The 26,588-nt window shown below is 38.9% G+C and overlaps 1 protein-coding gene across 1 annotated transcript in view; it reads left to right on the top strand.

The window, feature by feature from the left end:
- Positions 1-26,588, top strand: part of adamts6 (ADAM metallopeptidase with thrombospondin type 1 motif, 6) — a 256,947-nt gene that overhangs the window by 116,421 nt on the left and 113,938 nt on the right. Inside the window, exons 8-10 of the mRNA XM_073064545.1 lie at positions 9,079-9,122; positions 10,563-10,668; positions 24,192-24,338. Of these exons, the coding sequence (XP_072920646.1) occupies positions 9,079-9,122; positions 10,563-10,668; positions 24,192-24,338 (297 nt within the window). The remainder of the gene's footprint in view (positions 1-9,078; positions 9,123-10,562; positions 10,669-24,191; positions 24,339-26,588) is intronic.

The raw sequence follows: 26,588 nt of genomic DNA, 5'->3' as shown, positions 1-26,588 counted from the left end.
CTTGATCCGCATTTATTTATGCCCATTCTCTGACCTTATTTTACCTGGCAGTGACTTCATGTACATAACATCAACATTAAGGATCAGAACTTTGCATGCACTTTCTGTTAAGATTTTCCATTGTATAATGACATATTTATAATGGCAATAATCAACATGAAATTGTTCAACTGCAATTAAGTTCTTTTCTTTTGGAAGTACTGAGGTTATATAGAACTTGCACATGTGCACAATCTCTTCATGATTTCCATCTGTCATACTTTTCTGTCATGAAGAATTGGCATAGTACTGACTGGATTCTCCATCTCCAAGGTAGGGGTGTTTTACCTAGTTTGCAGCCTCGCTTGTGTTAGAATTCCCAAAATTGGGACTGTGATTTGATTCTGGACTTCCTCCAAATGATTGCCACCTCCCCATCTCAACAACCTTAAGCATTGCAGCTGCAGTATTCCCTTCTGTGTTAGGAGTCCCCTCCCCCAGGTTTTGACATTTAACCTGACCTCAAGCTTTAAGCGTCTGTCCCCTGTGGTGTTAAATGCTACATTCTGGGCTTAAGTTCTTCAAGTAATTTCATCACTTTTAATTTTAAAAGTGCTGAAATCCTTTTTAAGTTTCTTCTTACCAATGTCCAGGAACACATTTTGCCAGTTGTTTACAATGCGGTCTACTTATGGCAAAAGGAGAGTGTCTACGATGAATAAAGTGTTGGCGGGGGATGGTGGGAGGGAGGATCTATTTAAAAGATGACTATGTCTATTTTATTATTCAACAATGTTTACCTCAGTGTCTTTGTATGAACTCCTTTAAGAAAACTGCAGTACTGCCGTATCCAACCACCAACGCATCTCATAACTCAGAATCACCAAGCATGAGAGGGGTGAAGGTTGTGTGGGGATAGGAGAGAGGTGAGAAGATGGAGCATTGATCTAGGGAATGTATAAATGAATGCTGAATTGTTGCCGTGGAAAGGAGAACAGAAGAAAATTCGAGGTGCTTTGGGAAGAAAGTGAATCAGCACAGGAGTACAGTTGTTTATGGAGGGAAAAAAAACTCCATCTGGTAGAAAGCTGTGTTAACCTTGGGAGGAAACTGGTGGTAGAGTGTTTTTGGAGTCCCATGAGGAAGTTAACCCTGAGAGCCTAGTGATAGATCCTTGATGCAGTTCAGGAGGGCTGGAGTGGAGGGGGGAAGGGAAAGCAGGAGAAAAGTGCTGCTGTTCTGAAGTTGGAATGAGAATCAGAATCAGGTTTAATATCACTGGCATATGTTGTGAACTCAAAAAGCATTGCTCAGGTTATAATGGAAGTGCTGCTTTCTTGATTTCTATAGGTTGATTAAATGTGGATCTACAATATTGTAACTAACATTGATTGTTTTACTTTGGAAAGTAGCATAAAGTTACCACCTGGAACATGCCCTCTTCTCATTAATACCTTTCGGAAGGAGGTAAAGGAGCCTGAGATCTTTTTTAGGAGCAACTTCTTCCCCTCTGCCATCAGATTTCTGAACAGTCCATGAACCCATGAACACTACCTCATTATTCCTCTTTTACACTATTTATTTATTTTTATTGTAACTACCGTAATTTGTTCTGCCTGCATTGTACTTCTGCCATGATCTCAGAGATAGTAAACCTGATTCTGATTCTAAAGTTATTAATTTTGAGAATGAAGTTGATAAATATGTGTAGATGTGTCAGATGCATAATGTCTATGAATATTTTAAGATTAGCACATCATCTTTAGTGTGAAGCAGTTCCTATGTATTGAAGTAAAGTAGAAAATGATTTCTTTCAAACGTGCTGGGTTGAGTTAATCCCGGAAGTAGACACGGGATAAACTGTATGTTGAATTACTCTGTGATCAAATGTTGAATAGTTACCTGACTCACCTTAAGTAACCATGATAAATGCTGCAATACAATCAAATCATTTTCAAGTGCAAGATAAAAGTTGTGAATAATGATCCTAACATGGTGAACCAGGTAATTTATTGTTAAACTTCTTTGACCTTGAACTCTACACAAATGCACTGTTAAACCTACTGAGTCCAACAGTTATCTTGACTATACCTCTTCCCACCCTGATTCTTGTAAAAATGCTATTTCCTTTTCTCAGTTTATTCATCTCCACCACATCTGTTCCTGGGGCACGGCTTTCCATTCCAGTGCATCAGAGATGTTCTCCTTCTTTAAAGAACGGGATTTCTCTCTCTCTACTATTGATGCTGCCCTCACCCACATCTCTGCTGTTACCCATACATCCATCCTCACTCATTCTTCTCTCTGACTTAATAGGGAAAGAGACCTTCTTGGCCTTCCTTACTACCCCATTAGCCTCCATATACAACACATCATCTCCACAGTTTCCGCCATCTCCAAAGGGGTCCTACTGCTAAACATCATTCCCTCCCCTCCCTCTGCTTTCCGCAGGGATCGCTTCCACCACGATTCCCTTGTCCATTTGTCCCTCCCCACTAACCTCCCTCCTGGCACTTATCCGCGCAAGCAGCCAATGTACTGCACCTGGCCATACACCTCTTCCCTCACCTCCATTCAGGGCCCCAAATGGTTATTCCAGATGAGGCAACACTTCTCTGCGAATCTGCAGGGATCATCTATTGTGTCCAGTGCTCCCAATGCGACCTCCTCTACGTTGGTGAGACCTATTTTAAATTTGGGGACCGCTTCGTCGAGCACATCTGTACCATACACCACAAGCGGGACTTTCTGGGGCCAAACATTTTAATTCTAATTCCCATTGCCTTTATGCTGTGTTGGTCCATGGCCAAGATGAGGCCACCCTCAGGGTGGAGGAGAAACACCATACCTTCTATCTGGGAACTCTCCCACCTATGGCATGAATATCAGTTTATCCTTTTGGTAAACAAATTCCCACCTTCCCTTCCTCTGTTCACCACTCTAACCTTTTACTTCTTCTCACCTGCCTATTACTTCTATGTGGGTACCCTCCTCCTTCCCTTTCTCCTGTCAGATTTTTTCTTCTCCAGCCATTGACTTTTCCTATCCCCCTGACTTCACCTATCACCTTCCAGCTACCCTCCTTCCCATCTCCCCACCTTTATATTCTGACATCTTCCCCCTTCCTTCTCGGTCTTGAAGAAGGGTCTCAGCCCAAAACGTCAACTAGTTATTCTTTTCCATAGATGCTATCTGGCCAGCTGAGTTCCTCCAACATTTTGTGTGTGTTAAGTAAGCTTTTCAAAATAATCACTGTAAGAACAAAGAAATTAGAATTTTTTTTTCTGCAGCATATTTTGAGACAATAGTTGAATATTATTTTGTATATACAGCATTTAAAAGACATGGGGCTGGATTTAATACTTAAATATCTCAATATTTTCTCCATATTTTAAATAGAACTACATGATTATTCATGCCCTTGTTCAGCACAGAGGGAAAGGATGTTAAAATTGCTTGTAAATCAGCTTATTTAAATTATATATGAACTAAAAGGAGCTCTCTAAAGTGTTTTATATTATTAATAAAAATGTAGCCTGGAACAGTCTGCTGGCAATAACGGTGGAAATTGGCTCTTAACACATACATCTGATATTCTTCATTACATGAGCAGGGACACTTAAAATAAATGTATTAATCCAAGGAAAAAGTAGGAGCCAGAATATTAAAATCATTCAGAAAGTGGCTATCAACTAGTATTGGCAAGTTTCATTCAAGTATCAAAGATCAACTTTATTTGCATATACACTGACATATATTAGGTATTTTCTGTGGTGCATTGGGGCAACATTCAACAAACAACAAGAATCAGCAATTATAACAAATACTTACATAAAAATAGTTGGAAGTTAAAGTACAGATATGGAATAAAATGTGCATAAATACATAATCACCAATATGTATTTACAATGTAAACAGGATTATAAAAAGTGGTTTGAAATTTTTTTCAGTGCATTGCAGTGACTGATGTAATAAATGGGGAGGAGTGTGAGGGGGGGTTCTATTCCTAGGTTATGTTGAGGTTCTAAACACTGCTTCCTAGGTTTATACAAAGCAAAGGACAAAGTTACTTAGCAAAATCACAGCTATGCGTAAATGATTTGAGCCTGTGCACCAATTGTCCATTTGGATCCTTAAGGCTCTGAAATAAAAACTGAAAATGCTGTAAGCACCCAGTAAGCCAGGCAACATTTGTGGAAAGAAACTCAAAGTTAAGTGTCAGGTTGAAGGCCCTTCTTCTTCAACCTGAAATGTTCACACTATTTCTGTGTTTGCAAATGCTGCTTGATCTACTGAATCTGTCCAGCATTCCAGTGAATGTATCCAGCATTTTTTTGTTAGTGGTTCTGATTTTCAATATCTATAGCTGTTTTTAATTGTTCTTAGGTGGTGAGGAGCATGCAAATTAAGGGAGGTCTTATCAGGGGAGCACTCTGACACACTCGTAACACCTCAAAGTTTAACCTTTGTATGTTTTGTAAAGATCATCTGCTCCCTCTTTCCTTGCCTGATCATTTTCAGGATACACCTAATGTCTTTAGTAGGACAGCCAGCTACTGTCATATTGAGACTTTTTCAGAGCTCAGTAATGAGCACCTTCAGCAATTCTGATAGACTGGTCCACAACTATCACAGGCAACTAGTTACATCAGTTCTGTTGCAGGAACAAGATCTGCCTGTCTTTTTAAATGTGCTTTCCTTCCCGTTGACTGCATTTCCTGACAGTCTCAGGAAAGATTGGCATTACACTCATGATTTAAATGCACTTGGATACATGATCTGGCTTCAACCTTCTAATCACCTGTATCATTTGTGTCCAGCATAAATCAATTTCTGGTTTATTGGTCTGATTGTTTTATGAACAGTAATGTCATTAATGATCTTCCATAGTCTATTACTACTTAAGCATTTTCAAGAAACAGAGTTTCTAAAAGACCATGTACAGCATATATGTCAAACTCAAGGCCCGCGGGCCTAATCCAGCCCGCAGTGGAATTATCTTTGACCCGCGAGATAATATCTAATTACTATTAAAGCTGGCCCCAGTAATCGAAGCGCCTATGGCATATGATATGGCTAATGCTGAGTTTATTCAGGTGCCAGGTTTTCAGGGTTTTTAGTGTTTATTTGGCAGTCTTGCTTGGCAGTCTTCTTCATAAGAAACGGAATTTGTAAAGTGAAACACTTTGTAGTTATAGCAGAGACTGAGACACATGAGAGCAGGCTGAAAAAACGGAGGCAACGAAAGCTGCGTTCGCACGCGTCCGACTGATCCGGCCCGCATGAAGCTGCATTTTGCTCAATCCGGCCAGTGACCTAAAATGAGTTTGACACCCCTGAATTGTACAGGATTAGAAATTAGACTTTTGCAGTTAAGACTTCAATGTCATCTCTTGTGATTTTGCAGCATTGGGGGTACTAGAAAACTCATAAATTTTGATAAATGAGTGTTTTATGTGTCTTTAGTGCAACTGTGTTTCTTTTCAAAATTCTGAGAATCCCATAGAAAATATTCCCTTGATTCATAAACAAATGAAAATAAGTTAATCAAAACAGGATTGTCACCATGTCATTTTTATGTTAAACAGTTTACGTTTTCATTAAAAGTTTTGTAATCACTTCACAAAAGTAGGTCCTAGGGTTTTTACTCAAAATAGCTTTAACAAAGGTAAGAGGACTTGGAAATCTTTGAACTCAGTGTTTATTTTTATCTGTAGATGACTACAACGTAAATATTCTGACAGACCAATTTGCGTAGAAATTGGGGTTTCATGTTAAAATATTATTAGGATTCCATCTTACTCAAGGATATTGACCCATCTTTTGCAAGTCATGCGGTGCATCGATCCATACAATCGGTATCAAGTAGGCCTTTAATAAAAGATTCTTGTATAACCAATCCATTGTTTTCTTTTCTTGTGGAACTTGCATTCTTTTTAACTGAAGCTTACCAGATTTGTAGTAAAGTGCATGTACCTTTGTAATTATGTACCATGAAGAAATTTTTATTGTATTCAATAAGAATTGTTATTTTATTGCTATGTGATTGAAAATGTATTCTGGCTTTCAGTACAATGACGAGTTACATACAGAGATTGAGTCATAGAGCACTACAGTACAGAAACAGGCCTTCAGCCTATCTAGTCTGTATCAACCTGCACCTGGACCAGAGCCCTCCATATCCCTCACATCATATACCTATCCAAACTTCTCTTAAGTGTTGCAGTTGAACACATATGCACCACTTCTGTCAGCTTATCTACATTTGCACCACCCTCTGAGTGAAGAGGTTCCTCTCAAGTTCTCCTTAAATATTTCACCTTTCACCCTTAATCTCTGAACTCTAGTCTTACCCAATCTCAGTGGAAAAAGCCTGCTTGTATTAGCCATATCTTTACCCCTCATAATTTTGCATACCTTTATCAAATCTCCTGCATTCTCCTAAACTCCAGGAAATAAAGTCCTAACCTATTCAGCCTTTCTCTATAACCCAGGTCCTCAAGCCATGGAAACATCCTAGTGAATTATTTTTGTAATCTCTCAAACTTATTGATATCTTTCCTGTAGGTAACACGCAATGCTCCATATATGGCCTCACCTGCATCTAATACCAACTTCAACATAACATCCCACTCCTGTACGCAGTACCCTGATTTATGAAGTCCAAAATGCCAAAAGCTCTCTTTATGACCTTAAGATCATATCTACCTACGATACCACTTCCACAGAATTGTGGATCTGAATTCCCAGATCCCTTTGTTCTACTGCACTCCTCACTGCCCTACTGTTCACTGTGTAACTCCTACACTGTATTGTCCTTTTAAAGTGCAAGACCTCACACTTGTCTGAATTAGGTTCCATCTGCTATCTTCAGCCCATTTTCCAGCAGATCCAGATCCCGCTGCAAGCTTTGATTGCCTTCTTTGCAGTCCATTGCCGGGGAGAGCCTCATCTGCCAATATGACTACTTCTGGAGTTACGAGTTTCTGCTTTGAAAATGACCTGCTCTTTGATAATTGAACTGTTAAACTGCATTTTAAGCACTATCCTTTTCAATAACTAGCAACATTAACTCAATGGGAAAGCAAAGTAAAGAGATAAATTCTTTGTTACTATTAGGCAAATTCAGTAAAATTCCTCCAATTACTTGTAGTTAGACAAGAAAGTAAGCTCCATAATGCTTCATTTAGCACATTTCCTACGGCTCTCTCCATCCTTTCCTCTTGTTTTAAATATTGCAGAACCTCTGTATGCTCATTTTCCAACAACTGAATATAGCAACATCAATCAGCCAGGCAGTATCATTGGAGAGAACAGACATTTTAAATGTTGAATGATTGTCTGTCCTCTACAGAGATATTTCTTCTTGCAGGTATATATGTGCATGGAAATGTGAAATAGTTGTTTTCTTTGCCAACACCTGACAGCTTATCATCTTGCCCTATTGAAACTAATAGAATATGAATGCCTTGAAGTTTGAAAAAATTGCTTGCTATTTCTGGAAATCTGAAATATAAATAGAAAGAGCTGAAAATAGTTAGAAAGTTGGGCAGTATCTGTGAAGAGAGAAACAGCATTAATGTTTCAGATCATTGGTCCTGCCTCAGGTGCTGAGTAATTCCAGAAGTTTTTAGGTGGAACTACTCAGCTATTTCAGTCTCCTTACTTTCTGGTCCTCTTTCTTCTTAAATTCTGTCCTGACTCAAATTCTGATAAATTTCCAAAAGCATCAAATTTGTATGTTAATATCATGAATGTATTTTCCTTTGTAATTCCAATTTAATTCTATTCTACCTTTTATCCCTCTTTGCAAGTATGCAAATCACTGCTTGCTTGAATCTACTTCCTTTGTTCAGTTGCCACCTATCCCAGAACATGTCCTTGTATCCTAGAGATCTGAAATACAGCTGCGTATTTTAAGTCTTTCCCAAACTAGCCACGTATAAGATGCAGGAAACAATTCTTATGCCTAGCATCTAATTGAATTCTTCACTTTTTAAATTCCTATTTAAAATCTAAAACTTGATCTTGTCTTCCATCATGGAATTTTACAGTAATCGTGATTTCTGAGTGACCATTTCCCTCTACCTCTGCCAGGAATCTTTTTTTAACCTATCCTAAATTTCCCTAATTAAAACCAAATATATTGTCTTGAACGAATGCTTGCAATTGCAGAAAAGACTACTTACCCCTTCTAATTCTATTTACCCTTTCGAAACACATGAAAGATCCACCTTCCTTTGTAGAAGCTGCAAGAGTATGCTACGGTGACATAGTTAATGAACAAGATACACATCTTTGAGTAGGGTCTTAATCAGCATTCAGAGTAGCCACTAAATGTACTATGTGTTCCATCTCTTGCAGTATTTATCCCTTCAGATTGGAAGTAAAGGTTTCTTTATAATATGCTTGCTTTTAAAAAAAATTATAGCGATCTTACACATTATGTTACCTTTCCGGGGGAAAGGACTGACACATCTTAGAAGAGGCATGTAATATATGAAGAGGCTGGTGGATGTAACAGCTTAATATCAAATATTATTGACACCGAAAATGGATTAAAAGTCTGGCATACGTGAAGCTTATACCATTGTAAACATGAAATAATATTTTTGATTTGGGGAAGAGATTTGCTGCCATTGATCAAAAAAGACTGGATTAGAGAAGTGTTCTATCGTTTATATTATATAATGTACATTTATGTAGCCATGTACATTACTACTTGGAAATATTCGCTAATTTGACCATCTTGGAAGTTCATTATCCATGTTCTGATTTTTAAAAAAACAGATTCAACCACTTACTGTGGCTTTGTCTCCAGACATGCTGTTTCTCTTCACCTCCTTTTCACTGAGCATTGTGACTACAAAGATCACGTTTAACTTTTTTAACTGGCAGATATCCCATTGGTTTGAAGCCAGATCCTGTAAGCGTGCTGTTCACATCATTTTCACTGTAGTGCTGAAAACACCAATGCTAGCTGGCAATTTCACCGATCATCATCATCTAATGTTAACTATGTTATATTAATGGAATAACTACACAAAACAAAACAATATTTTATATGCTACTGAATTCTTCACAATTTCTTCCCTGTAGGTATGACATCTGCACCTATAAAAATAAGCCTTGTGGAACTCTGGGTAAGATTTTACTGCTGTAGCTAATGAATGTTCTTATTCTTTTCTCAATAATCTTACTGATCAATTAAATTTCTTTTAATTTTAATGCCAGTTTTTTTAAACCAAACTGCAAAGATAGAACAATTTATTTTACTGGTATTCCACTTGTGGATATATTCTTGTATCAAAGACTCTTATAATTTTTTTCATAGTAACGACTGTTCTGTCCTCTCATCCTTTACGTATCATTTTCAGAAGACTACCACAATTGAGTGACAGATCTTATTGATCTATACTTCAGGTTCTTACAAATGCCTGACTTAATGTGTGCTACGTACATACAAATAAATGCTTGGGAGATCAGCGATATGTCTTTGCCAGCTGCTGCAGGGCTGCCAGCATCTTCTGCTGTGCCGGAATTCAGTTTGCGGCTGCATTTCCGACTTGCAAACTGTTTGGGTTATGAACAGTACTCTGTGGGCAACCTGTATAGAGCAAAAGCATGTCGACTGGAGTGGGGGTGGGGTGGTAGGTGGGTGATTGGCACAAGCTGTGTGTTTCCATTGTCTTAATTGTAGTTAATTTTTACACCACACATCGGGAGTGAAAATTATTAAATTACTACTTGTTGCATTGTAGGTTCTTGACTGCTACAGCTTATTACAGTGTAAACTAATTGCATATAACTTGAAAATAATTACAGCACATAATATGTCATCTTTACCAATGGTACAAATTATACTAGAATGATCAAAAATTGCTGACTAGTTCTTTGTAATTTTGTAGTTTGTTCATAAGTTTAAAATACGCAGGTTTTCCAAATACTTAAATGTTGTACTGCAAGGTATATAGGGTTAAAAATGTAAGAATGTCTTATAGTCAGATACAAATTTTAGTTAATACTTAGATATTTTCAAATGCATAATTCATTATGTTAAAAAAAGAAACAAAAATTCTTTTGGACAGCAATCTGAACTACTTAGGAGCTATTTTTCTTCTATTTATAAAACAGAAATTCAGATGTGTTAAGATAACACTTACCTATTTCAACAGTTTTCTGCAATATAAACAAATTACTAATCCAAAAAAAATTGCCATACAAAAAGTACATTTTACTTCTTGCTAGGTAAGAATAGAAAAATAATAGAAATGTTGATTTTAGTTCCCTCTTCAGGCTCAAATTTCAGGTGGTCCCAAGTTACCAGAAGTAAATTTATAAATCTAACCCCTAGTCTAGACGTTTTCCAGCGCTGGCTGTAGCTCAAAAAAGTTAATGTCTGGCCTGCAAAGTGCAATTCCCTCCAGTGAATGACTATAAACTTAACCTTGTGCCAATTATTCCTTCTGTGTATGCAGGTTATATAGTTGTGTATAAAAAAAAGAGCCTAAACCATTATAACAAGAGTATTTAAGACTGAAACACCTTGGCTTGACCCTTTGTGTCTCCCTCTGTTTACTTAGGCTTGGCCTCAGTGGCTGGAATGTGTGAGCCTGAGCGAAGCTGCAGCATCAATGAAGATATTGGCTTGGGTTCAGCATTCACAATTGCACATGAGATTGGTCACAAGTGAGTGAATTAAAAGTAATCCCTATTCCCAATTTTAAAATGAATTCTTTGTATAACTGTGCCAAGTTCACAGAAATGCAGCTTTCAGTAACTTGAAGTGATATTAGTTTATGAATCCTAACTGCAAATGTCAAAGAAATGATATTTCCCCCTGTTGTGCCTCCTTTCAGCAATGCAGTAGCTGCAAATATTGTGTGCTGCCTAAATACTTTTTTATTAAATTGATGCCTCATTTAGTTTCACCACCCATCCTTTCCTTTTTGGTATTTCTGACTATGTGTACTATTAATCTTGGCTTCTGCCATAGGGCCACCTGATCAATAAGAATTGCAAAGGCATAATTCAGTTAGTAACATTGACTGATATGTCTTCAGTTCTTACTTTCCTGCTTACTAATGATTAAGGTTACAGTGCAGATTCAGTGGACCAGTGAACTCATTCAGGGCTGTGCTGTTCTTCGATTTAATCACATTGGAAATTCTTTAGCAAAGAGGGATACTAGCAAGAATACAAGTCTTAATGTGCTGCATCACTGACTTCTGCTGCATGCTTCTCTATCAAAATGATTTAATGCTTGTACACAAAGCAATGGCTAGCTGTGCAGGCTGAATTGGAAACATTACCAAATTCTATCAATAGAAGGCAAAGAATATTGAAGGTTGGATTTTGGAAGAAATTAAACATATGGCAAATGTCAGCTATAGGGACTCTCCTAAGGAATATGGAGTGTGCAGGAAAGAACTTAAGAAAGAGATTAGGAGGGCGAGAGAGGGCCATGAAATAAGTCTGTCAAGTAAGTTCAGGGAGAATCTGAAGACATTTTAAGTATATCAGCAGCAAGAGGATAACCAGGGAAAGAATGAGTTCCCTTTGGGATCAAAGGGGTAATCTACGTGTCGAATCAAGGACTGTGTAAGAGGCTCTAAATGAATACTTTACATGTGTATTCATCAAAGAGAAGAACACGGAAGACAGAGAGTTCAACAATGGTTGCATGGATGATTTTTTTGGGGGTCAACAAAATGAAGAAGATTTTAGATGTCATGGAATGCACGAGGAGTTAATAGATCCATGGGACTGGATGGGATCTACCTCAATTTGCCATGAGAAGCAAGGGAGGAGATGGCTGGGGCTCTGACAGGGATTTCTGCATCTTCATTAATGACAGGTGAAGTGCCAGAAGATTAGAAGATAGCAAATGTTGTTCCTCTGTTTAAGAAGGGCAGCAAGGATGAATCAGGAAATTGCCTGCCACTGTGCCTTACATCAGTGGTAGGTAAATTATTGGAAAAAAATCCTCAAGGATAGGACTTAATGCATTTAAAAAGCCAGGAGTTATCAAGGATAATCAGCATTGCTTTATGCTGCAAGATCTGGTCTCCCTAAATTGATTGAGATTTTTGAGGAGATAAAACTAAAGAAATTGATGAAGACAGGATGGTAGATGTTGTCTATTTCCACTTTAGTAGGGTGTTTGACATGGTCTGTAGAAATAAGCTGGTCCAGAGTTTAAGGCACAATTGATCCAAGGCAAGCTGGCTAATGGGATCCCAAATTGACTTGGTGATACTGGCAGAAATTAGCAGTGACAGGATGCATTTCGGATTGGAATGTGTTTGTGACATATGTTAATGATTTGGATGTGAATGTAGGAGATCTGATAAGTAAATTGAAAGATTATATAAAAATTGGTGTTGTGGATGGCAAGGAAGGTTATCTGAGTCTACAGCAGGATACTTTGCATGCTTGCCTTTAGTGGTAGAGGCATTGAATTCGAGAGACAGGAAATCATATTGCAGCTCTGGTTAGGTCACATCTGGAGTATTGCATTCAGTTGTGGTCATCCCATTATTGCCTCCCCAAGTGAAAGCTTAATGGAGAGGGTGTCAAAGAGGTTTACCAGAATGCTGCCTGGAGAGAGGTCATGTGCTATTAAAACAGGTTGGACATAGATGGATTGTTTTCTCTGGAATGGCAGAAGCTGAGAGAAGACCTGACAGAAGTTTGGTAATGGCATTCGTTAATTATTGTCACATGCACCAAGATACCATGAAAGCCTGTCTTTTTCATACAGATCAAAACATTACACATTCCGTCGAGGTAGAATAAAGTAAGATTATGCGAAGCATAAAAATGGACATCTGGTATATTTTTCCAATGGTCAAAATGTCTAATACTAGAGTTTATATATTTAAAGTGAAAAAGGGTAAGTTCAAGGGAGATATGTGGGATAGGTTTTCATACACAGAGAGTGGTGGGTGGCTGGAATGTGCTACTAGGCTTGGCAGTGGAAACAAATATGAAAGAGGCATTTAAGGGGCTCTCAGATAGTCACACGAATGTGCAGAAAATTGAGAGATATGGATATTCTGTAGGGAGAGTTTAGTTAGGCACTTAATTACTGGTTTAATGAGTTTGGCACACTGTCATGGATAAAAGGGCCTATTACTGTGCTAGACTTTTCTATGTTCTATGTAGACCAGATGGAAAGGTGGGCAGAGCATTGGCACATGCAGTGTAATCCAAGCACGTGCAAAGTAATGCATTTTGGAAAGTCAAACAGGGAGTAGGGTATATACCGTAAATTGTAGAGTGCTAAAGAGTGTTAAGTAGGGGGACCCTGAGGTTTGTCCATATTTACCTGAAAATATCAACACAGGGAGATAGGTTTGCTCCCTGTGTTGGTCAGGGCCTAGAATATAAAAGTTGGGTGTTGCATCTTCACAAAACACTAGTTAGATCACACTTGGAGTTATGTGCACAATTCTGGTTGCACTGCTCTTAGAAAGATTTGGCTGTGCTGCAGAGTAAATTCACCAGGATGTGCCTGGGCTGGAGGACTTCAGTTATGGGGAGAAATTGGATAAGCTTTGTTTATTTTCCCTGGAACAAAGAAGGATGAGAGGTCTCCTGAGCAATATGTATGAAATTACGAGAGGGGTGGATAGGGTAGGTATTCAGAATCTTCTTCCCATGGTAAGAGTGTTGTAAATAAGAGTGTTTAACTTTAAGGTGAGACAACAGATTTTTAAAGGGGATTTGAGGGGAAGGTTTTTTTTTACAGTGGTGGATATCTAGAACATACTGCCGGAAGTGGTAGTCAATTCAGTTACAAACACTACATTTAAGAGACATTTAGATAGGCATTTAAATTGGCAAATTATAGAAGGATAAGGTAAATGGGATTTGTGTATTCCCTTCCATAGATGCTGCTTGACTTGCTGAGCTGCTCCAGTATTTTGTGTGTGTGCGTGTGCGTGTGTGTGTTGCTCTGTGAATATTATGCCCAGTTCTGGTCAGCCAGCTATAGGAAGGACATCATTAAGCTGGAGTGGAGAAAAGATTTACTGACACCCTGAGACTGAAGAGCTTGAATCATAAGGAATGTCTAGGGCTGGGTTGGGCTGGGTCAAAAGAATTGCACAGGAGGCCAAAGGGTGGCCTTCTGCAGGTACATAAAATTATGAGGGACAGAGGTAAAGTGGATGGGTAAAGTAGGGGAGTCTAAAACTAGAGAACACAGATTTAGGTAAAAGGAGAAAATTTTTAAATGGATTTGCGGGGATCTTTATTACACTAAGAGTGATGGCTATATTGAATGAGCCACTAGAGGAAGCTGTAGAGGCTGGTACAATTACAATGTTTAAAGGAGATTCAGACATGATAGAAAACATTTAGAGGGATACAGGCCACATGCAGTCAAGTTCAGATAAGCTTCATGTATGAGTTGGGTCAAAGGGCTTTTTCCAGGTTATATAACTATGTAACTCTTCATGACTCTTCAGAACAACTTTTTTTTTCTTATTACTTAAATTAGAACGTTTAATATTAATATTATCTTAAGAACATAGTTTTGATATTATAATATATGGCTATTAAAAGAATCAGATATTTATATTTTCTACTCCCTAATTTGCAAACAGAGGTACACTTAAAACATTAGTTTTGAAAGCAGACATCAGAACATCAACCCACCTTATATTTGTGAAGAAAAGAAAGGGTTAAATGTCTTTTTAATACTATTTTTAATCACACTTGTATTTAAACTGTGTCAAAATATTTAAATGTAGAAACTGACATGTTTTATCAAATGCTGATACAATTCTGCAGTCAGTTTAATATTTAACAGTTAAAAAAATGATCAAGGAACAGTTAGAACAACTTGAAATGTGAAGCAAATAATTAAATCATTAAATGCAAGAAACTATATGGATCATTTTTTACAGAAATTATCAATAATCTAATAAAATGCAATTTCTACATGATACATATAACTGGAATATTGCACTCTTAACCTCCTGAAAATGTTTACCCAAATTCTTTTTTTCTTGTATGGTAATCAGCGGTTAAACCTAATTTCTCTTCATAGGCACATTTGGGGTGTCACTACTGGGGGTATCTATGTAGTGAGAAGGAGAGGGGATCATTTTCCTCACCCTTACAGTGACACTACAGCTATTTGCAGAGACCCAACCTCTGCTCCTACTTAGTTAAAGCAACCTTAGCACAGACGGAGAATCACGTCTGGAATTTTCCTAATCATGGCTGATCAAAAAACAATGAAGTCGTACAGTATCCCCTGTGAGACATTTGAGTTCCTGTTGTGCATAATTCAAACAATTCTTTTTTAAAAATGTAAGGAATTTTGATCATTTTAATTAGAGAAGTTGTATCACTGTTTAGGGATTAAGTTGTAAACAAGTACATTTTAGCCTCGGAACTAAATTTCTTACTTCAACTTGTAGATGCTGCACAGCACGATTAAAAAGAAATTACAAAAAAATCAGGATTTATTGCTTGCTATTAAATTATTTTACGTTTTGTCCTGGTCACTGTAGTACCTGATTGAAAGGCACCTGGAGGAAAACAGAGGATTCTGATAAAAAGACATGAAATATAGTACCTCATTCTCTCTCAGTACTGGTCCACACATGCATTATCTGGACCACTTCAGAGCTGCTGTAACAATCCCTTAGGCCTTCTATTCCCTATTACCAGCCCCCCACCCCCCGTTCTAAATGATTGACATCCTTCAGAAGAAATTGATCATGATTTAAGTAGAAGAGATTTCCTGCTTTGGCAAGAATCCTACTAAAGAGTCAGCAAGTATTAGATAATAAATATTGGAAGAATCAAAATTAATCCAATCCGGTATGTCCTTGGCAATGCTCATGGACAATCTGTCCTCTGAAGGAATCACTCTGCAATTCTTTTTCCTGACACCAGGAGAAATTGAGTAAAAGTCCTTTGACACATTATTCAATTTATTCCCGTTAGACTTCCACATCCAGTATATAAATGAACTGCTGTCTAGTTACTTCATATTCAAGCATTAAGAACTGATTCAGTTAGATAACTGCTTAACAAGGAGGTGAACACAGAGTCAGAAACTTTCGTTAACAGCAAGGAAAGTATTGGAAGCGTGCTGCTTAAAGGTCATATTTTATGTTGGCATCATTGCGGGCAGTTTCGTCCATAAATCCAGTGCATCACATCCAAAGTCGCAATGTTGGCAACCACGTTTCTCCCATCTTTCTCCTTCTATCCACCTCCTCCTTCCCACTAACAGCAATGATATCCAGCAGTTAAATGTCAGTCTCCAGACAGTTGGGTAAACATTGATTCTGAATGACCCCAGCTGTCAAAGATAGATACCGAACTACTAACCTTTGCTACAAAGTTGCTTGGGCAGGGTTTGTTGTGAGCAGACTTTCTCATGGGTGGGGATATTATTGGATAGGACTTTAACTCTGAAGGAATCCTCCCAGTAGTTTTGGAAATTCCCACTAGACATTTCATCCATTCTTCAGTAAGCTTCTGTTTATTTTTGGGATCAACTGCGAGTTAGCAGGACTCTCCATTAAAAATCTTGACCAAGTTTTTCCTGGATGGTACTCATCCTTTTAAAGTTTTGTGCCTAGATCATGAAAATCTTAAGTAAAATAGGGCTTTCTTTAGCAATGTGATACCAGACAGTCAATACTTCTTTTAATAACAAGCATTCTCATATTTATTTCATTTGCAAACATTTGAATCTTAAAAGGTTCCTGTTAGCAAAAAAAGCTGCATGTTCACACACACTCATGTTTTTCACATGCGCATGTATAACCACAGTCACTTTCTTTGGCACTTGGAAAATCAGGATGATCAGTCCTTTTTGCTTTGCTACCATTCTGATTAATTTATTTTTGTATTTTTCTTCCCATGTTATCCTTCACTCTCAGAAGAAAACTTTGCTCACCCTGCCAGATGTCCCTTCAGTTGTTACTGACTCAGCAGAGGAGCTGCTCATAAACAGCATGGAAAACGTTCCTCACACCCATCTTGCCACTCCTAGACTGAGTCACCAAGAGGAGGCATTGTTGAGTGTCCTGCCAGTTTTTCCTCCCTTCCCCAGAAGAAATAAGGCTTCTTTTTCCAGAACATTGGATATATGGAATAGGCTGCCAGCTAGAAGAGATGTGTTTTAAAAGGCTTGATTAATATATAGTTAAGAACTTTGATGTTTATTGATGTAGTCATTGGTATAAATTAATAACTTTTGCAAGATGTTTTAAACGAAATGAATTGGAGAGAATTTTAGTTGTTACAGGTTAATCAGTCCGTGGAATAAAAAAAGTAAGGGGACATTCATCAATCAAACAGTATCTTTGGAGAGAGAAAGATTCAGTTTCCAGTTTGCTTGTCTGTTTGTTTGTTTGTTTGTTTATTTAGTGACACAGCACGGAGAAGGCCCTTCCAGTCCTTCAAGTCACGAGGCCCAACAACCCCCGACAAACCTGATTAACCCTAACCTAATCACAGGACAATTTACAATGACCAATTAACCTACCTGGTATGCCTTTGAACTGTGGGAGGAAACTGGAGGACATACAGAGACTCTTTGCTGAACAGCACAAGACTTGAACTCTGAATTACGGAACACCCCAAGCTGTAATAGGGTTGCGCTAACCACTACACTACCATGGGGATCTTGAATGAGTTAAAGATTCAGGTGATCAGAACTAGAAAAAAAAGGCATTTCATAAACACGAGATTCTGCAGGTGCTGGAAATGCAGAGCAACACAAAGTTCAAAGTAAAATTTATTATCAGAACACATACATGCCACCATGTACAACCCTGAGATTCTTTTTCTGTGGACATACTTAGCAAATCTATAGAACAGTAACTAAACAGGATCAGTGGACGACAAACTGTGCAAATGTAGATATAAATAAATAGCAAATAATAACACACATGAAAGATAAAAGAGTACGTACTTGCATGAGTGCAGTTATCCCCATTTTGTTCAAGAGCCTGATGATTAAGGAGTAGCAACTGTTGTTGAACCTGGTGGTGCAAGTCCTGAGGCTCTTGTACCTTCTACCTGATGGCAGGAGCGATGGCCTGGGTGGTGAGGATCTTTGCCAATGGATGCTGCTTTCCTGCAGCACCATTTCTTGTAGATGTCCTCAGCGGTTGGGAGGGTTTTACCTCTGATGTACTGGGTCAAATCCACTACCTTCTGTAGGATTTTCCACTCAAAGGCATTGGTGTTTCCATATCAGGCCGTAATGCAACCAGTCAGCACACTTTCAACCACACATCTATAGAAGTTTGTCAAGGTTTTTGATGACATGCTGAATCTCCGCAGAGTCCTGAGGAAATAGAAGTGCTGCCATGCTTTCTTCACAATTATATTTATATGGTGGGTCCAGGATGGGTCTTCTGAAATAGTGACACCCAGGAGTTTAAAGTTACTGACCTTCTCTACTTATGTTCCTCCAATGAGGACTGGCTCATGGACCTCTGGTTTCCCTCTCCCGAAGTCTCCTGAACACACACAAAATGCTAGAGGATCTCAGTAGGTCAGACAGCATCTATAGAAACAAATAAACAGTTGATGTTTTGGGCCAAGGACTCTTATTCAGTACTGGAAAGGAAGGGGCAAGATGCCAGAATATAAAGGTGGGAGAGGATAGAGGACCAGTTAGAGGGTGATAGGTGAAGCCAGGTGGGTGGGAAAGGTAAAGGGCTGGAGAAGAAGGAATCTGATAGGCAAAGAGAGTGGACCATGGGAGAAAGGGAAGAAGGAAGGGCACCAGGAGGAGGTGTTAGGCAGGTGAGGGTAAGAGGCCAGAGTGGGGAAGAGAAAAGAGGATGAGAAACAGAAATTACCAGAAGAAGAAGTCATCATTCATGCCACCAGCTTGGAGACTATCCAGATGGAATATGAGATGTTTCTGCTCCACCCTGAGGGTGTCCTCATTGTTGCAAAGGGAAGGCCATGGACATAGGGGCATTTAGCAGTTAATAAAAAAAATAATGAAACCAAGGGGTGCAACAAAAGCATAATGGAACCCATCTCTGCTGGTAAGTAAAGGTGAAGTTTGGTAGTGTTGTGAATAGTGTAGATGATGGTTCTTGGTTACAACAGGACATTGATAGGATGCAGAGCTCAGCTGAGAAGTTACAGATGGAGTTCAACTGGAAAATTGTAAAATTGCTGTGCAAGTTAATAGAGTGGTTAAGAAGACATATGGCGTGTTGGCCTTCATTAGTTGGAATTGAGTTCAAGGGCTTTGAAGTAATGTTGCAGCTGTATAAAACTCTGGGTATACCACACCTGGAGCATTGTGTTTCATTCTGATTGCCTCATTTTAGGAAAGATGTGGACGTTGTAGAGATAGTGCAGAGGGGGTTTACCATAATAAAGCCTGCATTAGAGAATGTACCTTATGAGATAAGATTGAGTGAGCTAGTATTCTCTATTTGCAGTGAAGGAGACTTGATAGGGTGTATGATAAGAGGCACAGATAAAGTGATCAGCCGGTACCTTTTCTCTAGGGTAGCAATGGCTGATGTGAGAGGGCATGATTTTAAGATGATTGGAGGAAAGTATAGGTGGGATGTCAGAAGTACAGATTTTACACAAAGATTAGTAAGTGCATGGAACACACAGCTGAGTGTGTTGGTAGGGAAGATACTTTAGGGATATTTAAGAGACTCTTAAGCAGGAATACGGATGATAGAAAAATGGAAGGCTATATGGGAGAAAAGGATTAGATTGATCTTAAAAGAGGTGAGAAGGCTGGCACAACATCGTGGGCCAAATGGCCTGTACCGCGTTGTGTGGTTCTACAGTACCTGTAAGAAGTATTCACCCACCCTTGGCAGTTTTCATGTTTTATTGTTTTACAACATTGAATTGCAGTGGATTTAATTTGGCTTTTTTAACTCTAATCAGCAGAAAAATATCCTTTCGTGTCAAAGTGAAAACAGATCTCTACAAGATGATCTTAATTATTAAACACCAAGTAATTGATTGCATTGGTATTCACCTCCTTCAAGTCAGTATTTGGTAGATGCACCTTTGGCAGCAATTACAGCCTTGAGTCGGTGTGGAGAGGTCTCTATTGGCTTTGCACGTCTGGACACTGCAATTTTTCTCTATATTCCTTTACAAAACTGCTCCAGCTCTGTCAGATTGCACGGGGATCGTGAGGGAACAGCCCTTTTCCAGTCCAGCCGCAAATACTTAATTGGATTGAGGTCTGGACTCTGACTTTGCCACTCCAGGACATTAACTTTGTTGTTTTTAAGCCATTTCTGTTTAGCTTTGGCTTTATGCTTGGGGTTAATGTCTTGCTGGAAAGCATATCTTCTCCCAAGTCGCAGTTCTCTTGCAGACTGCATCAGGTTTTCCTCCAGGATTTCCCTGTATTTTGCAGCATTCATTTTACACTCCACCTTCACAAGCCTTCCAGGGCCTGCTGCAGTGAAGAGTCCTCACAGTGTGACACAGCCCCCACCATACCTCCCAGTAGGAGTGGCATGTTTTGATGGTGTGCGGTGTTAGGCTTACGCTAAACATAGTGTTTAGTCTGATGGCCAAAAAGCTCAATTTTGGTTTCATCAGACCGTAGAAATTTTTCCCAGCTAACTTCAAAGTCTCCCACATGCCTCCTGGCAAGCTGTGGCTGAGATTTCATGTAGTTTTCAACAGTGGCTTTCTCTTTGCCACTCTCCCATAAAGCTGCGACTGGTGAATGCCCCCGGCAACAGCTGCTGTATGCACAGTCTCTCCCATCTCAGATACTGAAGCTTGTAACTCCTGCAGAGCTGTCATAGGCCTCCCTCACTAGTCCCTTTTTTGCACGGTCACTCAGTTTTTGAGGATGGCGTGCTCTAGGCAGATTTACAGCTGTGCCATATTCATTCTGTTTATTAATGATTGACTTAGCTCTACTGCAAAGGATATTCCGTGACATGGAAATTTTCTTGTATCCATCTCCTGACTTTGCTTTTCAATGACCTTTTTGGAGAGTTGCTTGAAGTTATCTTTTATCTTCATGGTGCCAGGATACTGACTCACCAGCAGTTTGACCTTCCTGGTACAGGTGTATTTTTACCTCAAACAATTGAAGCACCATGACTACACTTCGGTCTCCAAAAACAGATCTCCATTTAACTAATTATCTGACTTCTAAAACCAATTGGCTGCACCAGTGATGATTTGGTGTGTCTTATTAAAGGGGGCGAATACTTAGGCAATCAATTATTTTGTGTTTTATATTTGTAACTAATTTAGATCACTTTGTAGAGATCTGTTTTCACTTTGACACGAAAGAGTCTTTTTCTGTTGATCAATGTCAAAAAAGCCAAATTAAATCCACTGTGATTCAATGCTATAAAGCATAAAAACTTCCAGGGGGATGGGGGGGTGAATACTTTTTATAGGCCCTGTATATATGGCTCCTGGGCAGTAAATTTAATGACATGCCATTTGTTCCTCTCTCCTTTGTCATTTGCTGCTGTCCTTTTTTTCTGCTTCTCGGTCACCGTGCTTTTTCCCATCTCTAAAAGTGGGTTCATTTTACTCATTACTCTGCCAACCCCCACCCCCCAATTCTTATTTGTTGTTTTCATCAGTGAGCCTGGAATATTCTTGAGATACTGTGTATAAAATCTGGTACTTCATTGGACATCAAAATTATGAGGTATCATAAGATTAAATTGCTATGGTTCTGTTTTGTGGTTTACTTTTAGTAAAATGTTAAAGTTACATTTTGAGTTTACAGCCTATCCCCCACCCACTGCTGCTGTGTCTGTGACTGAGATTTCAGCTTCAGCTGGAGTCTGGTCTTGGCTATGATTGCATATTTTGATGCCAGATACATTTTTCTGCCATTTCTGGATCTTGTGGTGACCTCCTATTTCACTTTTTTTTCTGCCCTTTGTATGCTTCTGCATGCATGAGTCTTCAATTTCATGAAAATGCATCAATGAATGTGTCCTCTAAAATCCAACTTTCTTGGATTTCATTTATCAGCCAACTTACTGATGCTCCAAGTCAGTGCACCCCTCCTTCAGTAATGTTGTCCCATCATGACTGCTTTCTTACTTCACAACATCAGCTACATTCTCCTGTTACTGTCATTCCTATTTCTATCCTCTTTAGTACTCTGCCCTCTCAAGTCCCCATCTCAATCTCAGTTTTCCTCATCTTCCCTATTATCCTCCTCCCATCCTTTGCTTGATGAATTTACAGCCACTCTGTTTCTTTCTTGTACATTTGTTGCTGTGTCACTTCTTACTGCACTCCCACCAACCTTCCTGACCAACAAACCGCAGGCATAATCACACCCGTCTCAAACCTCGCAGTGCCTCCGCTATGCACTCGGGTAGTGGCTCATCTATCACTAACTCTGCCTCCCTTCAGTGTGTCTGATTACTCATGCCGTCAGTGACACCTCCTTGACCAGAGGTTTTGATGAGCTCTCACTACCTGCAATAAGTAGTAAGACTGTCTGATCACTTCCTTCTACCACTCATCTCTTTTCCCGCTCCAAGTTTTATCCCATACCATGTTCTTTGCTAGAACAGCTATCTAATTCCACCTTTGATGCCCGTGTTTCCATTGGAATGGTTACTTCCCTCCTCCAGATCATTTTCTCCAAACGACCCTCATCTCCAGTTCTTTAATTCCAAGTCATGTAATTCAAATGAACAAGGTGGACAAATTGCCATTCTTCACCTGATCTGCCTGGATCACTTTAACCACTTGTGTGCACTGCTTTCATCTACCAAAATTTCACTTTTCCAAGTTGCTTCCAGAATTTCAAAGATAACCCTAGCATTTTCCACCTCTGCAAATCCTTCTGGGCTTCTTCAGTACTGACCTCCAAATACAAAGAACACATGGCCTTTATGATTACTACAATCTGAATTATTGTCTCTGTTTCTTTGTTTGCTTCCACTACCCACTGAGCTAGACATTCTCCAGAATTCTACAGTACTCTATAGCCCTGTAGTTTTTCTCCCCTCTGACCTTAAATTGTGCGTGCGACCAGATCTTTCTTCATCAACCCAAGTTTGTGTACGATCTATGGAATAAGTGGCAGGAACCTTCAGGGTAATGATGTGCAGAGAGACCTTGAGTTGCAAGTCCCTGAAAGTGGTGATGTAGGGCTGTAAGAGTAGTGAAAAGGGCATTTGATATGCTTGTCTTCAATGGTTGAGACATTTGGTTCAAGAGTTGGGACATTCAATCCTGACTTCTTATGCTGCCTGTGTAAAGTTTGCATTAGCTTCTGTGGCTGTGTGTTTTGTTTTCAGGTTGTTCTGTTCCTTCCCCCACCCACATCATATCCCAAAGACGTACTGATAAATCAGTTGACTACTATAAATTATCCTTGGTTTAGGTGGATGGCAGGAACATCCGAGGGAGTGAAGGGGCATGTGAGTGAGAATAGATTACAAGAAAGTATGTGGGAGAATGGTACTGATGGCAGTACTCTGAGAGCTGGCGTGGATTCAAGGAGCTTAATGACTTCCTGCTCTGTCCCATAATGTGTAAATCTATGCCAATGCCTGTGCTGTCTCCACAGGTAGGTCACCTAAGGGAAAACACATCATGTGCTGCCTTCCTTACTGACTGTGGAGCTCAAGTGTTGATGGGAAGCTGACTGGAGGAGCTTTCAGAGAATGGACACTGATCGTAATGAGGAAGGAATTGGGAACACATTATCTGACTAATTTCATTGAGGAACTTTTTAGCAAATTTTAATCCCTTCACTTACCAATATATAAAGAGACTAATGAGATTTATCTGCTTATTTTGGTTTTTATGGTAGCAATACACTGAAGATCTGTACAGCTTGGGCTTTTACCAATAAACATGTATGCAGTAGTAATATATAATCCAGATCTCAAGAGCTGTAATTCATTTATCGATTGAGCCATTTTCTTGCTGTCTCTTACATTTCACCTGTTCGTCACAGAACTTAAACCAATCTACAGTTGCTGAAGAATAAAAATAAATCGTACTAAAGAACAAATCAGCTGACTGGTTTAATATGAAGGCAGATTTGAAATGAAAATGTTTTGACAATAAATGTTCATCAGCATACTTAATTAAGTAGAGACTACTCTCATCAATAACATAAAGGTTTTTGAAAACCATTTGCTATTAGCTGTGGTGCCATGCTGGATAGTTATCTGGTTGCATATTGAGCTAATACAATATTTCTTTCTTTATAGTTTCGGCATGAACCATGATGGAATTGGAAACTCCTGTGGGACGAAAGGTCATGAAGCAGCAAAGCTCATGGCAGCTCACATTACTGCCAACACCAATCCATTCTCCTGGTCTACATGCAGCAGAGATTATATCACCAGCTTTTTGGAGTAAGTGTCCTGTAGCACAGAAAATTAGATTATCAGACTCATAAAGCCACTATTTGTCCCCAAAATAAACATAGAACTAATTGATACTGTTGGATTAAAAGCGTACTGAAAGGTTTAGATTAACTGAATAAAGTGGTATGTACTTGAATTTTGACATTTGCTGGTCCATTTAAAGTAAGCATATATTTATAAGATAGAAAACCAAATGAATAATACTTATTTATTTCTTTACTCTACACTGTTACATCAGCCTGATAGTTAAGGATAGAAATGTAAATATTCAGAAATGATTATTTATTACCACTTTGAGCAAGTATGTTTGATGGACTTCTTATGTTGTTTTCGATTTATCCAGCACATTGTTGACATGTCTAAGCAAAGTCCTTAACAAATTAGTTAGCCAGCATTTGCTTATGGTGATGGAGGAACATCATGGGATGTGCTCAAAATATCAGAAATAGACCATAAGACTGTAAGACATAGGAGTAGTATTAGGCCATCCGGCCCATCAAGTCTGCTATGCCATTCCACCATGGCTGATTTATTATCCCTCTCAATCCCAGCCTCCTGCCCTTACTAATCATGAACTTATCAACCCCTGCTTTTAAATATACCCAGTGACTTAGTCTCCACAGTCAAGTCATTGGGTATATTTATGGATCAACGTAAGTGTAATAATCAGAATAGATCAACATTTCATACCATATTTTTGTTACAAATTTTGCAGAGTGTAAATGATTTTTTGACATTAACCTTTAGTGTTTCTCTATTTAGTTATTGACAGCAATGCACTTCTAAAAATAATGCGGGAGCCTCTGACTCTTACTGTCACATTCTCTTTAGTCCTGATAGCTGAAGAAAATACAGAGCATCAAACCAGTTAAAACGTTTTGGCTCCAAAATTTTCATTTCCATTATCAGCTGGTGGGAGCCTGAAAAGGGATGAGTTATAACGGCTTGTTCTGTACTGCTGACATGTGGAACTGATATACTGTCTTGTATAAATAATAGCTTACTACTCTTATGGGGGTTTTATGCAAGTTGGAAGCTAAGTGGGGGGTAATCACTGAATTTTTCCACCCAGAATGAAGTGTGGTTTTGAGGAGTACTCAGACCCGCCTTTAACACTTGTCCACAGACTCAAGGTCATTCTTTTAATTCCCCAAAGTGGAAAAATTTACAGAAATCTTAAGAGCTGTCCTTAATAAAGCAGTAATCCAGCTGTGTGCTTTCCCTGAAGACGGGCAATATTTAATGTTTTCATCCAAAGCAGGCCACTGGCCTAAAATGAGATGCAAAAACAAAATCTAAACTCTGCCAGTAGTGAAGTTAATTATTTAAGTGAAAAGATATCCTTCTGAATCTAAAGTAGCAAAGCCAGAGCTTAATTTACAGACAATAAGACTATAAGCACTTAAAGACTCATAAATTATAACCATATAACAATTACAGCACGGAAACAGGCCATCTCGGCCCTTCTAGTCTGTGCCCAACGCTTACTCTCACTGACCCGCACTCAGCCCATAACTCTCCATTCCTTTCCTGTCCATTTACCTATCCAATTTTATTTTAAATGACAATATCGAACCTGCCTCTACCACTAATTAATTAATTTAGGAGGCCATTTAATTTAAACGTACGTGACAAGAAAATTACAGCAGTGGGTTTTGTCTGTCCGGTTCTTGTATGCCAGCCAGTGAACTTTCCTCTTTGTATATTCAGGACTAGCTCCTGTAGGAATTTGCCAGCAATTATTGTTTCTGTTTGTCAAATGGATTATTGAATGTTGCTCCAGCCAATTAGAAGTTTACACCAACCTTTGCTTTTTAAGATGGAAAAATGTATTTTTTACACAATAGAATGATGAAAAAAGCATTTGAAATATTTGATTTCATTAGCGAAAGCATACAATATCAGGGCAAAGATATTTATTATGTAGTTTTACAAAACATTGATTAGGTCACAAATGATGCATTATGTTTTGGTCACCACACTATCAGGAAGGATGTAATTGCTTTAGAGAAGGTGCAGAGTAGATTCACCAGGATGTTGCCTGGGATGAATTGTTCCAGATATAGGGAGAGTGTTAGGCTGGGTTTATTTTTCCTGGTGTAGATAAAGCTAAGGGGGCACTTAATAGATGAATAGACTCTCTTGTTGGAGAGGCCAGTGACTGGCACTTTGGTGACACAAGTGTTAATTGCCAGTTACCAACCCATGTGTGAATGTTATCTAGGTCTTGTGGGCTGT

The sequence above is a fragment of the Hemitrygon akajei genome, chromosome 13, assembly GCF_048418815.1.
Source record: "Hemitrygon akajei chromosome 13, sHemAka1.3, whole genome shotgun sequence".
Classification (NCBI taxonomy): domain Eukaryota; kingdom Metazoa; phylum Chordata; class Chondrichthyes; order Myliobatiformes; family Dasyatidae; genus Hemitrygon; species Hemitrygon akajei.
Note: the sequence above shows the minus strand (reverse complement) of the source record. Positions and strands in the feature narration are given on the sequence as shown.